The following is a 16,154-nucleotide window of genomic DNA, read 5'->3' as shown; positions in this document are numbered from 1 at the left end:
CATAGAACACCCAGTGCTCATTACATCAAGTGCTCTCCTTAATGCCCGTCACCCAGTTACCCCATCCCCCGACCTACCACCCCTCTAGGACCCCTCAGTTTGTTTCCTATGGCTAAGAGTCTCTTATGGTTTGTCTCCTCCTCTGATTTCATCTTATTTTTCTCTCCCTTCCCCTATGATCCTCTGTTTTGTTTCCTAATTTCTACATATGAGTGAAATCATATAATTCTTTCTCTGATTGACTTATTTTGCTTAGCATAATACCCTCTAGGTCAATGATGGCTGAGTAATATTCCATTGTGTGTGTGTGTGTGTGTGTGTGTGTGTGTGTATATATATATCACATTTTCTTTATCCATTCATCTGACGATGGACATCTGGGCTCTTCCCATAGTTTGGCTGTTGTGGACATTGCTGCTATGAACATTGGGGAGCACGTGCCCCTTTGAATCACTATGTTTGTATCCTTTGGATAAATACCTAGTAGTGCAATTGCTGGGAGGCTTCTTTTTCTTAGTCCTTCACCACTAGGGGAAAACAGGTAAAGACGTGGTAAGGAACTGTGTCACTGGGGGAAAAATGGGGGAAATGTGACCCCAGCATCACCTACAAATCCAAAACCCAGGCCTTGAATTCCATAATACTTCTGGTGTATGTGTGTATCTGGTGACTGGCTGGAGTCTTTGTCAAACTGTCTACATACACAGACACACACACACACACACACACAACACACATGCACACATTCATAAATTGCAAGAAGGAGCAAAGATCTAATTTCCCCCAGCCCCTTATTGTAATTTCTGCTTCCTTCTTGCTGTTATGTGGTGCTTAGAATTTGTCTTTGACAGCGTATTTTATTACACCCTGCCTTGCTTTTATGACCACAGTTATTAGCTGTCTATACATTATATCCCCTTTCCCTCAGACAATTGTGGTTTCTCTGAGGATTTGGACCTTTCTTTTATTTATCTTTGATTTCCTATTGTTCCCTGTCCTGTGTTTTCTATCAGTTGGTGCTCAATCAGTTGGATGTGTCTCAGAGCCCTTTGAATCCTTATCCATGTTGCCTTTTTTCTCTCACTTTCCTCTCACCTGTTTTGGGGAGGCCACGGTCTGTAAGAGGGGGATGAGCGCTAGCCTGGACGTGGGGAGCCCAGCCCCCACATGACTGTGACAGGTCTCAGCTGGTGGACTTGGACTCTCTCTGGGCTGCAGCTTCCTCATGTAAAATGAGAGGTTTGAACTAATTGGTGTCTCTGTTTCTTTCCATCTCAAATATTCAGTGATATTCTGTGATGGATACATGCTCAGCAAGGCATTACCCAAAGAGCTAAGTAAGTTAGGAAAGATTCCATTATGCTACCATAAGTCAAAAATACTTATTGAGTGCCTACAGTGTGTTGGACACTGTCCTGGTTATTGGGGATCAGTGGTGAGCAGGGTGGATATGATCCTTGTCCTCGTGGAGCTTGTGTCCTATTGGGAGAAGAACGCAATGAACAAATAAACACATAGAATAACTAAGGAAGGCTGTGGAAGAAGCAAGGACTATGGCTGTGGGCAAAAAATGAACTTCCAGGAAAGCCTGTCTGGGAAGGGCACATTTAAGACCAACCTGATAACGTAAGAAGGGTCCAGCTGTGTGGAGAGCCAGGCATGGAATGTGTAAGCAGTGATGAGCCATGCAAAGCCTGTAGGCAAGCTGCAGGGCAGGGGTGTGAGGTGGGGAGAGGTTTTGCAGGGCCACAAAGGGCCACACAGGTCCAAGTGAGGAGGCCATGGGAGGGTTTGTGGCAGTGAAATGACCATTCACATGCCAACATACCACTCTGGATGCCTTGTGAAGGGGAAATGGCTCATTAGAGAAGCAAGATTCAAAGCCAGGAGATCTGGTAGGAGATTTGTAAGTGGTTTATGTGGGAGATGACGTGGTGGCAGAGAGGGAGAAAAGTCGATGGGTTGATGACCTTGGGAAGTCCATCTGATAGCCCTTGCTGATTGGTGGGGTGTGATTTAGAGGAAAGGGCCAAGGAAGCTTTTAGGTTTCCAGCCTTGGTGATGAGGTAGATGATGGCACCAATAATCCAGAAAGGGGGGGCTTGGAAGGGCTGGGGATGGGCATTGGGAGGCGGGAGGCAGGAGGCAGTCAGGAGGTCTTCTGTGTGGACAGGTCCTTAAACATGACTATCTCATTCTCTTGATAAAAATCAGAATTCTGGAAAGAGCTTGTCTCCCATGTTTGCTGTTAAAAATAATTTCACTTCAGGGCACCTGGGTGGCTCAGTCAGTGAAGCGTCTCTGTACCACAAACTGTGGTACATAGCATGGAAACTTGTTTAGCCATAGAAAGGAACAAACTGCTGATAGACCAACACCGTGTTGAATCTCAGATGCACAGAAGAAGCTAGACACAAAGTCTGCATACTGTGTAGTGACGTTTAAATGACATTCTGGAAGAGGTAAAATCATCAGAACAGGAACCAGATGATTGGTTGCCAGGGGCTGGGGAATCACCGAATGGTTGACTTACACAAGGGCTTGGGGGAGTTTTTAGAGCTTGTGGAACTGTTCTTTGTTTTGATTGTGCTGGTGTTGGTCACAGGATGGTATACGTTGGCCAAAATTGCAGAACTGTGCAGTAAAAAGAGTGAATTTTACTGTATAAACATGATACTTTAATTTAAAAAAAAATCGAAAAAATTCCTAAGCAAGAAAAAGGTGTCCCTATTTGAATGATAAATGATCTGGTCATTGTAGTTACAAAGGTTTTTTTTTTTTTTTTAATTTTTTTTTTTAAGATTTTATTTATTTGTGAAGAGAGAATGAGAGACAGAGAGCACGAGAGGGAGGAGGATCAGAGGGAGAAGCAGACTCCCCGCTGAGCAGGGAGCCCGATGCGGGACTCGATCCCAGGACTCCAGGATCATGACCTGAGCCGAAGGCAGTCGCTTAACCAACTGAGCCACCCAGGCGCCCCGTAGTTACAAAGTTTTGAGAGAGAGGAGATGGAGCAAGAAATAGAAAGAGAGAGGGGTAGAATGAAGACTGAGACTTTTTTTCTTGAGAGCAGTGTATATTCATTTCATTACAGGGCATCCATTATGTGCCAGGCCCTGGCATGTAGTCTAGGCACAGGAGAGGCAACTATAAAGAGAACAAAACCCCTCATGGAGCTCAGAGTTGTGTATTAAAATGCAAATATGCATTCCTCTTTACACAGAGCTTCTACCTTTAGGAATAGATCCTAAGATAAGGAGGGCACGTGATGAGCACTGGGTGTTATGCACAACTGATGAACTGTTGAACACTACATCTGAAAGTAATGATGTACTATGTGTTGGCTAATTGAATTTAAATTAATTAAAAAAGGAATAGAGCCTAAGAAAATAAGAGATTCAATAAAGATAAGCATTCAGCAATTTCCTGTGAAAAATTATTTTAAAAGGCAAAAACTGAGAACAATGTAAAGTCTAAACAATAGGGAGATTGGTGGGTAAATTATAGTAAAAGTGACCATTGTTAAAAATGATAAAGAATATTTATTACATGTATTTATGTGAGGAGGTGTCCATGACATGCAAAGTGAAAAACTGGAGTTATAGAACTCATTCCCTGAGTATAAAAAAAAAAATCTGGGGTACTGAATGTCAAACTCTGTTCTTAGGGTGGGAGTAAGGGACTTTGGTATATTTAACTTTTTTTTAAATACAAGATCCATTTTTTTTTATAATTGGCAACGTAAGTTTTCCATTTTGGAAAAAAAATTATTTAAGAACAAAACAAAACAAAATAATTATTAAGCATAATAGGCAAGAAATGAACACCCTATATTTATTGGGTGAAATTCTGTCGTGGAAGGGAAGGATTCATTTTTTAAAAGAGAAAACAAATACTTTTTGTTGGCAGATGCAAATGAGGCTTATTGTAGAGAAACATGCAAAGTTTTTATTGGAGAAACTTTAGATAACAATTTAATGTTCTGCTTAAATGTAAGAATGATCTAACCAATGAAAAGTCATGTTGCCCCCTTTTTTGGCTCTGTATAAAGGGGCACATAGCAGCATTTCATTTATGTGTATATTCTTCTTCACTCTTTTTACTGACGTAAAATAAAAATAAAATAGCCTGTGCTACTGAAAAAAAATACATATATATTCTTTCCAAGCACAGTCTTGTTTCTATATTAGAATAAAATGTGAAGTACTACTCATGTCATGTACATAGATAAGCCATGATTCCACAGGCTTTCACAGAATTCAGCACCATAGATAGCTACAGCATCCCTGAACACATCCCTTACCATCATTCCTCAACCAGTAATTCAGCTTTTAACCACATCGTAGTGAAACAACTTGTAACACATTTGGTCTGCTGTGCACCACCTTTTAGGATACCTATACTTGTGCCTGTTGAAAATAAACATAGCCTTATGATAGGACCAAGAACCTGGCTATTGTTAAGTAATTACAATTGCAGAAAATGCAGAGGAATGATTTCTAAAGCAGATGAATACATTGACATATAGGTAAGGATTTGCAAGTAACTTCACATAAAATTAGCCTACTAAATGTGGTGGAACATTATAGACCCCAGATATATGGTCCATAAAAATGTCAACTGAAATCTGAAATTTGGGATTTTGACTTTTTTGCATTGTTGTTATATTTACTGTTAAATATTGGGTTCCTATCTTATACACTTCTCTGTATCCTAAAGTTCTGAAGGATAATTTATCGCATGGTAGGAGTTGCAGCTGGAGCTTCTTTGGCAGATACATTTTATTAAGTTGGATGGAATTGCATTTGTATTCAAAGGCACAGCGCTTGAACATTTATATGAAAATTCACACACTGATAAAGCATTCCACAGCAGACCTGGCAGCTAAAGAAGGCTGGGTAACACTGTTTTTCAATCTTTTAAAACCCAGCCCCCTTTTTAATAACGTGAAAATCCTCTGAACTTTATTTTCAAATTAAATATTATAGCAAATATAAATCAGATAATGATGATCAGAATGTATTTTTCTACATAATCTCCCTTGAATATTCTGGTACAACCTTCCTGGGGTAAGAGTGCCTAATCAGTTACTCAGCTGGGAAGGGTGGCTTTAGAATCTCCATCTTAGAAGACTGAAAAGAAAAAAAAAAAAAATAGAGCCTGTGCTGTCCTGAAAGTGATTTAGACATTTGCCATTTTGAGCTCCAGTTGAGAAGAGATTGCTTCATCCCAAGTGCCTACTACGTGCAAAGTCCTGTCCCAGACGCTGCATGGGAAATAGAAGTGTCTGAGCTGTTAGCCTCCAACCTAATAAGAAATTAGGCATACAGGTGTAACTATAATAAAAGTAAGACACATGTAACTAATAAAAAGGCACACTTAACTATAATAAAATAGGATATACATAACTATAATTTAAAAAGCATAGTTTAATAGTGCTAAAAGGAAAAGATCTGGGGATTCAGGACATGGAGAGACAATATCTAGCCTCTTCATCTTTTTGGGAAGGGAATGGGAGAGAAAATTTAGGAAAGTCTTTACGGAGGAGGTGGCCCTTGAGCTCAGAAGGTGAAGCTGTTGGGTGCGAGTATAATTTTACGTAGAAGAGTAAGGAGGATTTAGCATATATATGGCTTCATCAGACCTTGAATGTCAGGCTGAGAAGTTTGTCATTCAGCCAGGTTCACTCCCGATCATGTTAGTGGGTGGCACAGAGGTGGTGGGTCTACTGAGTTTCTCTTTATCTGAGAATGCCTTTCCTGCTGTGCTGGACAGAACAAACATGCTATCAGGAAATTGAAGTGCAAGATGGATGAAGAGATTGCAGATGAGGATGAAGATGTTATCAATAAGTCCACTTAATGATTCAGAAATGATGTATCTGCATTCAACCAAAAGAGTTCTGGATGAGATGGTCAAACCCATCATTGGAGACTGTGAGCTGGGGAGAGCTAAAGCCATGCCTGATTGATAAAGATGGGCAAAGACATTTTGTTTGTTGGCAAGGGGACAATGTAGTGCTCAGACTACATGCTGGTGTACCTGATGCTGAGCCCATGTTGTATTTTAAAAAGCACTGGTAATTGTTGAGTTATGAGTACTGAAAATAATGAACAGTGGTCCTTAGGAAGAACACTGGGTAATGTGTAGAACAGGCTGCAATAGATTTCTTCACTTTCATTTACTCTCTTTCTCTGTTGGAGAGAGGCAATGTTATAATTATTTCAGCAACACGTTTGACAAAAGTTTCTCCTCTTATAACATTCTTGTGGACAGCGTGGAGACATGTGTAGTAACTGCCGGGCCCAGTGGGTGGGGGGTGCCTGTGTGAACGTGCCCATGGAATGCTGATCAGCAGATGAGGACCCTCATGGAGTGACTTCCCCCTGGTGCCAGGTGCTGCTGCTTTGTCCCCTGCCCTGTTTTGCTGACATTGGTATCAGTGAAATGAATGATAATCAGGAAGGCACATATACCTCTTCAGAGATGGTATGCAAACAGAATGGATTGCAAATATTTTGGATGAAAAATTAAGGATGGGCCCAAAAAGTTTTAAATAGGATAGAACAATGGACCTAGACCAACAAGATGAAGTTCCAGAGGTACATTTTCATGGTCCTACCCGTGGATGCTGAAAGCCAGTTACAGATTTCTAGGATTGAGTCTCTGTAGTTTACCAGTGACTCATAGGGTACTTTGGCATTTTAATTGATGATATGGAATTAACAGGGTGATTCATGTGGCCACGGATGGTCACTCTTAGATCATGTGGTTAGAGGTATAACTAAGTGAATGGAGGTCTTGCTTTCACAGGACCCTGGATGATGCCCCGAGAGCTGGAGTATTGTGTGCAGGTGTGAGTATCCTGTTTAGGAGGGACTTCAGTCTCCCTGGGGTGTGTATTTAGATGGTGGGAGTGTCTTAAACCTGCTCCAATAGTTGGGAGAATCTGAGTTCTTTAATAAGGAGAATAAGTTTGGAGGAGGAAGGGAGCATAGTAGTTCTTTACAGATACCTGCAGGGTTGTTTCTGGTGGGAGGAGAATTGTATTGTACTGCTCTAAAGAGGTGGATCTCCACTGTGGGCTAGTCTGATGGTGGCTCTGCATGGAGGGCTGATGGGCTGTCAAGAAAGCTGACGGATCTCCTGACACTGGGATTTTCACCCCAGCACTAGGAGCGATACTTGGAAGGCTCTTAAGCCTCATATAGCTTATGAGCCTATAAAATCTTTAAATTCCTTTTGGAGTTAATTAATGGATTTTTTTCCAAGATAAAATACCATCTACCTCTAAGGTCATCATTTGTAACTTTTTATAGTAACAGATGTGAAGCACAATGAAAATTGCATGCCTCACTCTGGGAAAATGCACCTCATGGGGGGCGGTTAACACGGTTGGTTGACATATTTGTATTTCTTATTTAATCATACAGTCCTGTATTATGAGTCTGAATTTGTAGGATCATGTTTTGTATTTTGGAAAAAAATCTTTATCTTAGGGTAACCTGGTTTGAAGTCCAGATCCAGAAAAAAACATAAATAAAAACTTGTTCATATCGACCCTGTGACTGACTTCTGGCCATATGATGGAACTCTAGGAGGAAGGTGTGAAGCCTGAGAAAGAAGGGAAAGAAACAGGAAACATTACCTCCTGTACATAATTTCGCCTTCTATAATTGGAGAAGGTTTTTAAATGCTTTTCTTTTCTTGTGTGAGCTTTCTCTCCTTTTTTGGTTTCTGGTTTTGCTTTTCTATTCTTGGTCTTTATGATAGTGTCTTTTCCTTTTATTCTTACTGTGTGATCTGTACAGTTTCACCAACAGACAGCTTTTCCTTTTAAAGCTTCCACTTTCTGCATGGATTTTACTTTCCTATCTCAGTCCCTGCCCTTTCACTTCTTAGCTGTGTGACCTTGGGAATGTTACCCTCTCTGTGCTTTCATGTCCTTACCCAGAAAGAAAAGAAAAAGCAAGGGGATGTTAAGGTCTATCTCTGGAAGCCACTACAAATATTAAATAGCCTAATTTAAATTAAAATTAAAGACTAAACAAAAATATAATTTAAAATTTAAATTAAAATTTACGAATATGTATTCTAACTGAGAATTATACTCGGTCCTTAGGAGGTTCTAGCTTTCCATTCCCTTACCAATGAGTAACATTTGCTGCTCACTGACAAAGAAAAAAGCATCTATTATGTAATTCATTAAAAATTAAAATACAACTCTTTCTAGCAAGACAGGGACTTGACACTTGTTTGTCAGTCTCTAGCAATCATATTGTGAATTGCAGTGTACCGTACTCTGGTTTTGTTCATCATTGTTGAGAAGAATTCATTTCTTTTTTTCTCCCAGCCTTGATAATTCAAACCTGGGGGCTCTTGGTCTCATGCTTATAATTCTGCCCACAGAGAATTAGAGGCACTCCCTTTCTGTGGATGGCCCATATTTGTGGGATCTCTTGCTCTCCCTGGCTTTCTGGGATACCTGCTTTCTGATCCAGAGAGCACAGTGTTCTTTTAAACTGCTGTCTTACTGATTTGCCTACATGCTTTTTATATCTGTGCCCAGAGGATATGTATATCTTCAAGGAAAACACTTTTTAACTTGAATAAAGAAATAAAGATAGGTTCACTGAGAATCTCCTCTGTGTCAGGGAACTGAGGCTGTGACCAGAGTATGAGCATCTTGGTTAGGCCTGAGGTCTGTATTGGGGTGGGGCTGGACCCAGGACACCCCTGGCTTACTGAAGACAGGCCTGGAAGAAGACAGAGAAGGAGAAGAGGAACGTGGGAGATAGGGATGAAGGAGAGGAGGGGGATGGAGACAGTGCCACAGGGATGGAACAGAAGAGCAGTATGGCAGGAAATGAAATGCCTGCTCCTGTGTGGGTGTGTGTATTTGGGTAGGATTAGACAAACGTGGGGAAAGGAATAGAAAGACCCAGATTAGGATGTTAATATGTCTTTGGGTGAGAGGAGAAAGGGGCAAATAAAACACACAAAACCCCCAGCTTATAGGAAATGATCTCATTTATGTAAAAAGTACATGCTTACATAATAGATGCAAAAGAAATGAAAGAAAAAGAGCTTTATCTGCTGAGGTTCTGGGGGACGCCAATGGTAGGGTGTCCAATGAAAGGTCACATTAGGAGAGGAGGGGGCTGGGCTGGAGAGGAGCATGGAGGTAGCTGCATATTATTGGTGATTTTTCAGTCCTTCATTCTCAGGTGTTCATGATGTCATTCTGTGGGTCACATCCATCCATATATATGTATGTGTATGTATATACATGATTATGTCTGTATGCATGCACACATAATCTTTTGAAAAGATGAAGTTACATAGTAAACAGTGATGAAGGGAGACAAGTGGGTTGCCATGTAACCTACTTCAGCAGAAACATAACAACAGCCTCCCAGGTAATGTGTACATGTGTATTCATGTGTGTTTGTATGGATGAGGAGGAAGGTGTGGAAGACTTTAACGTTGAATCCGCCCTGGGGGAATTGGGGATGGAGCAGAACCTTGTTACTTTTAAACTCTCCCATCCCCAGTGCCTAATAAAATGCACTCACAATAGTAGATAAATCAATGTTAGCTTTGAATTGAGTGATTTACTGATGATCTGTGAATCTACTTTGATCAAAATTTAAATACTATATTAGATTTAAGCTCTTTGGGGGCAGAAATAACATTGATCTTCATCATTCATTCATATAGTCATTCATTCATGCTACAAATACATATTAAGTACCCAATACATATGCTAGGTATTGAACAATATTTTCTTCAGTGTCTAGCACATTTAAAAGGTTTTTTTTTTAAGTAAAAATATAGGATGTTGTGACAGTTCATTATAGAAGGACCTAATCTATTCTAGTGGGCCAGGAAAGCTTCCTGGAGGAAGAGGTATTCATACTGCAAACTTAAGACCACAAAGGAGTTAGGTAATGTTGGGAGAAGAGTCCACATTCTGTGCAGATGGAAGAGTGTGTGCAAAGGCCCCAAAGCAGGGAAGGAGGTGCCCAGTAATGTAAAGGATGAAGACAGTGTGCCTGCAGCATGGAGAGTAAGAGGATGAGTAGTAGGGGGTGAGGCTGGAAAGGTGTTTGGGGGCTGGACCATGCAGGACCTGAAGGCTGGGATAGGATTTCCTCCAACTTCCGTTTTGAACATTTTCAAACCTGTAGAACAGTTATAGGTGTTGTAGAGTGGATCACTGAAGTTTGCAAATTATTATCTTTTGGCACAGTTCCATTCTCTCTCTCTCACAAACACACACACACACACACACACACACGCACACATGCACAGTTTTCTCTTTGCTGAACCATTGGAGAGTAAGTTACCATGTGCCATGTCTAAAAGCATGTCATGTTTAAAAGCGTGTCTCTTCCAAGAACAAAGAATATCTCTGATATATTCACAATACTATTATACACCTAAGAAAGTTAACACTGATAAAATACCTTGACCTAATATACAACCCATATTAAATCTCTAATTGTCCCAATAATGTCCTTTGCTAACTTTTTTTTTTTTTTTTTTGAGAGAGAGGGAGAGCAGGGGGTAGGGAGGGGAGAGGGAGAGGAAGACAGAGACTCTTAAGAATTCCACACTGAGTGTGGAGCCCGATACAGTAGGGCTTGATCTCACCACCCCAAGATCATGACCTGAGCCAGAATCGAGAGCTGGATGCTTAACTGACTGAGCCACCCAGGTGCCCCTAACTTTTTTTTTTTAAATCTAAGATCCAGTCAGGGAGCACACATTATATGTAGATACACATTGGCATTTTGGAGGTAAGTTTAGGCCAGTTATTTTGTAAAATGTCCATCTATTTAGATTTGCCTGATTATTTCCTCATGATTAAATTCAGGTTGAACATTTATAGCAAGAATACTACATAGGTGATGTGAAGCACTGAGAACTACCTAACATCAGGAACACATGGAATCAGTTTCCATTATGGATGTTAAAATTGATCACTTGGTTAAGGTGGCTTCTACCAGATTTCTCTATTGTAAAGGTAGAATTTTCCTTTTGTAAGAAATAAAGTAATCTTGGGGTGCCTGGGTGGCTCGGTCAGTTGGGTGTCCGACTCTTGATTTTGGCTTAGGTCATGATCTCAGGGTCATATGATTGAGCCCTGCATTGGGCTCCATGATGAGTGTAGAGCCTGCTTAAGATTCTCTTTCTCCCTCTCCCTCTGCCCCTCCCCACCCCCAGCTCCCGTGCACCTGCGCTTCCTCTTTCTCTCTCTCTCTCCCCCAAAAAATAAATAAATAAAAATAAAGTAATCTGGAGAATGGTACCTTAAGATTCTGTGAATATCCTGTTCCCTAACAATCTTTCACCTGGTGTTTTTAGCAACCATTTGTTGCAAGATAATTATTACTTTGGTGATTGCAAAATGGTGATTTTTTTCTAACTGTATGATTTTTGTTAGGTTAGTTGGTATTATTCTATGAAGAAGAGCTTTTTCTTCTCCTCCAGCCTTTTAAATCAGTATCAATATGAACCTGTGGGTTTTTAAAATTTGAATTTAAGATTTAATATGTTTTATAATCCATTTCTAACAATCATTTTTATGTTTTAATTTCCCCATATTTGGCCAGCAGGCACCCTATCAGAAAGGTTTTTGAGAAATTTAAGGGCTGAGTGAATGAAATAATAATATGAAAGTGATGAATAAATCTGTGTTTTCCATGTTTTTTTCCCCTAAGAATCTCTATTTGTCAGTGCCAACAACATGATTTTATTTTTATTTCTCTCTAGGTCTTATGGACTAATTGGCTCTCATTCAGCAGGAACCTAACAGATAAGTCATCCCGCTGTATGTCAAGACAATGCTTGGTTTTAAGACCGCTCTGAAAATGATTAAAGTAGTATTGCAGCGTGACATTGTCAGGGGGCAACAAGCAGCTTGAGAATTTCCTATTAATCAAATAGCAGCTTGAAGGAAGCTCCTTTCCATTAAGTAGAACTGCATGGCCAGCAGCCCCCCCTGAAGGGTTGAAAATGAGCGTCCCAGTGGCTCCAAAGAAATCATGTTACGCTCAGTTGCGGGACAACAGAAATGGAGTGAAAAATAATAATGAGAGTATCCTAAGTCTGGGAGACACAAATGCCAATCAAATCATGTTGGAGGTCAGTTCCTCTCATGATGAGTCTGAGACACGTGACCGGACAGATGAAATTGGAAATGCAAATTCAAGCGAGCCAGAGAATAGTACCCATTTCAATAAGGAATCTCACCAACTTCAGAGCTTTGGGAAAGGATCTCAGTCTGGCCCCACCAGCCTGAAAGATTTTAAATTTTCTTCGACCGTCCATGGAGGACTAAATGAAGAGCACACGGTGGAGAGAGGCACAGATATCCTACAGACCCCTCGCAGTGTTCAGGGACCAAGTCTGTCAAGTTGGAGGAACATTATGGCGGAGGCCAGTCCAGAGGTTTTGGCTAAAAGGGATGCTGAACTTCCCCGGCATGCTAAGGATAAGTTGGCAAAGACCCTTGACAACGAGGAATTGAGAAGGCATTCTTTGGAAAGAGCAAGTGGCTCTGCTGTTGTCGTGGACATGCCCACAAGGGAACGTGGCGGGAGCCTGACCTGGCAGCGTCTGCAGCCCACGCCACTCGACTCCCCTGAAGCCCTGCGTCATGAGCCCAGTGGCGGGGAGGGGCCGCAGAGGCTGTTGACTGCCCCCTCTCCAGGGGCAGCTCTTCCTCCAGCTGACAGTACCTCAGAGGGAAAGAGTGTGCGTCATCCTAAACCATCTACCTCAGCAACCAAGGAGACCACCCCCTCAGAGACCCAGATGGAGGGGGGACATGGACCGAAAGTTAGCAATGAGAGCACATCACATTCGGCCCTTCCAGAGCCTGGTCTGGATTCAGCTTCAGCACTGAAGGGAGTCCTGAGTAAGCCAGAAGCACAATTAGGTCAGGGAAAGGGAGAGCTCAAGCCAGAGCTGAAATTTGTCCCACCCCAGTCTGGGCAGGAGTTAAAGTCAATCCAGGCCGAGGGTCTGGGATGCCCCAAGGAAGGTAGTGTGTTACTCCTCGAGAGAAAGGAGCCAGGTGGGAAAGCACAGCAGGAGGCCGCCACCGGTGCCCTTAGCCTGTCACACAGCAGTGGCCACCACACTCGTGTGGGAAGAGGCAGGAGTGAGCAGGACAAGAGAGCAGTCCACCTAGGTGAGGAGGGTTCTCTTCAGACCAGCCCCACACAAGGCCCTGCTTCCTTGGAAGCTGCCGAAAAGCAGCCCACTGGCAAAATTTCATCAAGTGCAGCTAGGAAGTTGGGCATTTCAGCGGGTGATGGGCATGTACCTTTTATTCCTTATGACCCACCAGACAGCAGGCCCTCAGATGTCAGTGAGGAGAGCGCACTGGATAGTGGGAACATGGACAGTGTGGCAGTTTGTACTTTAGATCCTTCTGTTGGAGAGCACAACACTGGGGTCCCTGAGCCCCTCGGCCCTCAGAGCAGCAACTCAGAAGTAGGGGACAGCAAAGAGATCACTACATCTGTTGCAGAAGATAGGAACCTCCTAGAAAATGCAGCTAAGACTGAAAGCACCCCAGGGGGAGCAGGTGCTCTTCTCAGTGGCCTGGCACCCCTCCATCCAGAGACAACTGTGAATGTGACCCACCAGCCTCCACCACCTAGTAGCAGTGTTCAGGACTTAGGCGCGTTAGGTGCGGATGCCAGGTCATCCTCGGCTGCCGCACCCCCCACTGATAGTGCGCGGTTGTTGAACACACCCCCGAAAGTGCCTGACAAGAGCACCTGCCCCAGTGGGATCCCCGAACCTGTATTCCCACATTCTGAGGATACCCCTTCCTCACAGGAGGGAATGGAGAGCCACCAGGTTGAAAAAACAGAAGAAAGGACAGAACCCAAGCCCATCATTCTGCCCAAGCCCAAGCACGTGAGGCCCAAGATCATCACCTACATCAGGAGGAGTCCTCAGGCCCTCGGCCAGGTGGACACTTCGCTAGTTCCGGTGGGCCTTCCTTATGTTCCGCCCACATGTACCATGTCTCTTCCCAAAGAGGAGAAGGCAGCAGGTGGTGAGCTGAAGCCATCTGCCAACCTCTATGAGAAATACAAGCCAGACTTGCAAAAGCCACGGGTCTTCAGTTCTGGGTTGATGGTGTCTGGGATCAAGCCCCCAGGACACCATTTCAGTCAAATGAGTGAAAAGTTTTTGCAGGAGGTAAGAGAATGTCATTCTGATATGATCTTTAAGTCAAACACTGTAAAGTTTGTTATGTGTTTTCAGTGTGAACTGTGAAAACAAAATATCCTGTTAGCAAATTGCAAATTTTGATGGATCCATGTGCACAGAAATGGATGTTCTTAACTAGAGGACTTTATAGACAAGTGGACATTTTTGACCGGAAGAGCTTGCCGATCATGATGAGATGTAGCTAACATCTAAGGAGACTCATTTAAATTCCACTCAGCGTAATACATGAGAGGTTAGATAAGTATGCATTTAAATTGGCTTCCATGCTTAAATAAGTCAGCATAAGTCTTTTATAAGCCAGATCAACAGGGGGAAAAGTCCAAAATAAATATATTGTTCAAATTGGTCTGACTTCATCCTCTCAGGGGGAGTATTTTCCTTATGGGAGAATCTCATTCATACATGGGAAAACCACAGTGAGTAGCAAATAATGTGTTAGGCATGGGCTCTTTGAGTCAGAATAATAATTACAACTAACATTTAGTTGAGCACCTACTATGCCTTGAGCCCACATAACATTTCATCTTTATCAATCTTCACTAGTCCTTGCAGTGTTTTCTGGAGGTTGGGATTACAGTTTTTATCATTGTATAAACCACTTTGGAGGGATTTAAGTCACTCAGTTAAAGCCACAGAACAAGGACAGTGCTGAGATGCTCTTCTCGCCCTCCCAATTCCATCACTGTGCTGCCCCTTTCATTTCTGGGTGTGATGGCGAGTTGTCGTCCCAGAGCTCAGAAGGCAGATTTATCTCCTGAACCAGTCTCCTCATGGTGGCCAGAGTGATCATTTAAAAGCTGGGGTCAGATCACTCCTCTCCATAACATCCTTCAGGTCTGCCCAGGCCATTTAGAACGCAAGCTTAAGCATGTAGGATGGCTCAGCTTTTAGGATGGACTCAGTCTGGCTCCATAACCTCCCCGACCACCTCTCCTTCCTCTGCTCACCCTCTCTCCTTCTGCTGCCTTGGGGTCTTTGCACTTACCTCTGCTTGGAATGTTCTTTTTCCATAGACCCAGTGGCTCTCTCCTTTACTTTCTATCTCTGTTCAAATGGCACTTCATTGGAGAGACACCTCACCTTCCCTGAGACCCCCTTTCTCTGGTTTATTTTTTTCTTAGTGCTTATCTCCATCTGGCGTATATACTTTTTCTGTTTTTGCTGCATCAACTAGAATGTAAAATCCATGAGAACAGGGACTTTTTTTCTGTTTTTGTTGTTGTTGTTGTTGTTGTTGTTCTCTGCTGGGTCCCCAGAGTTTACAGTGCTTGACATAACGATGTTGTCAGAAAATGTTGAATGATGGCTGAATTATGAACTCATATATGTTGGATCCAAACAAAAGTCAACCAAAGCTTCTTAGAGATAGAAAGGCTAAGTCCAAAGTTGGACCTTAGGTTGACTGACTATATTGACATATTTGCTGAATGTACTGATCAGAGTGGAAGTTGTCAGCTTTGGCCCAGCAAAAGAGGTGAATCTATTCTAAGCAGCAGACCTTGACCAAAGCTATCACTGACAGGTGCCCCAGCAGCTGACCGTCTGTTCTGCCTTGAGGCAGGCTGTTAGCTCCGAGTCACACAGCTCGGTCACTGTCTTCTGACTCTGGGCCTGCTTTCCCACCTCACATCTCTACAGAGAGAACACCCACTAGAGAGTCTGAGGGTCCAGTCTTTTCAGCAGGGGCTCATTTCACTGTTCCAGGCTGCGTTCTGTCCTGTTTTAGGTGGGCTTCTCACACAGAGGTCTGTAGCGAGAGGATGTCCTAGCCAAAGGACATAAAGAGTCTGGCCCTAGGCCATGGCGTCTCGCTAACAGTGGACAGATTGCCACTCTGGTCTTATACATCAGTCTCTGAGCTTGGTTAATGTGAGTCTTTCTCAAATTTCTAAAAC

General features: G+C 42.6%; 1 protein-coding gene across 8 annotated transcripts in view; it reads left to right on the top strand.

Moving 5' to 3' along the window:
* MTUS2 (microtubule associated scaffold protein 2) overlaps positions 1-16,154 on the top strand; it is a 590,108-nt gene that overhangs the window by 204,639 nt on the left and 369,315 nt on the right. For all 8 annotated transcript variants that reach the window (XM_032403269.1, XM_032403268.1, XM_032403271.1 and 5 more), the window contains one exon: positions 11,779-14,226. In XM_032403269.1, coding sequence (XP_032259160.1) covers positions 12,022-14,226 — 2,205 coding nt within the window. In that variant the 5' untranslated portion in view covers positions 11,779-12,021. The remainder of the gene's footprint in view (positions 1-11,778; positions 14,227-16,154) is intronic.

Source organism: Phoca vitulina, unplaced genomic scaffold (assembly GCF_004348235.1).
Source record: "Phoca vitulina isolate PV1807 unplaced genomic scaffold, GSC_HSeal_1.0 scaffold5, whole genome shotgun sequence".
NCBI lineage: Eukaryota > Metazoa > Chordata > Mammalia > Carnivora > Phocidae > Phoca > Phoca vitulina.
The sequence above is the reverse complement of the archived record's forward strand: the minus strand, read 5'-3'. Positions and strand labels throughout refer to the sequence as shown.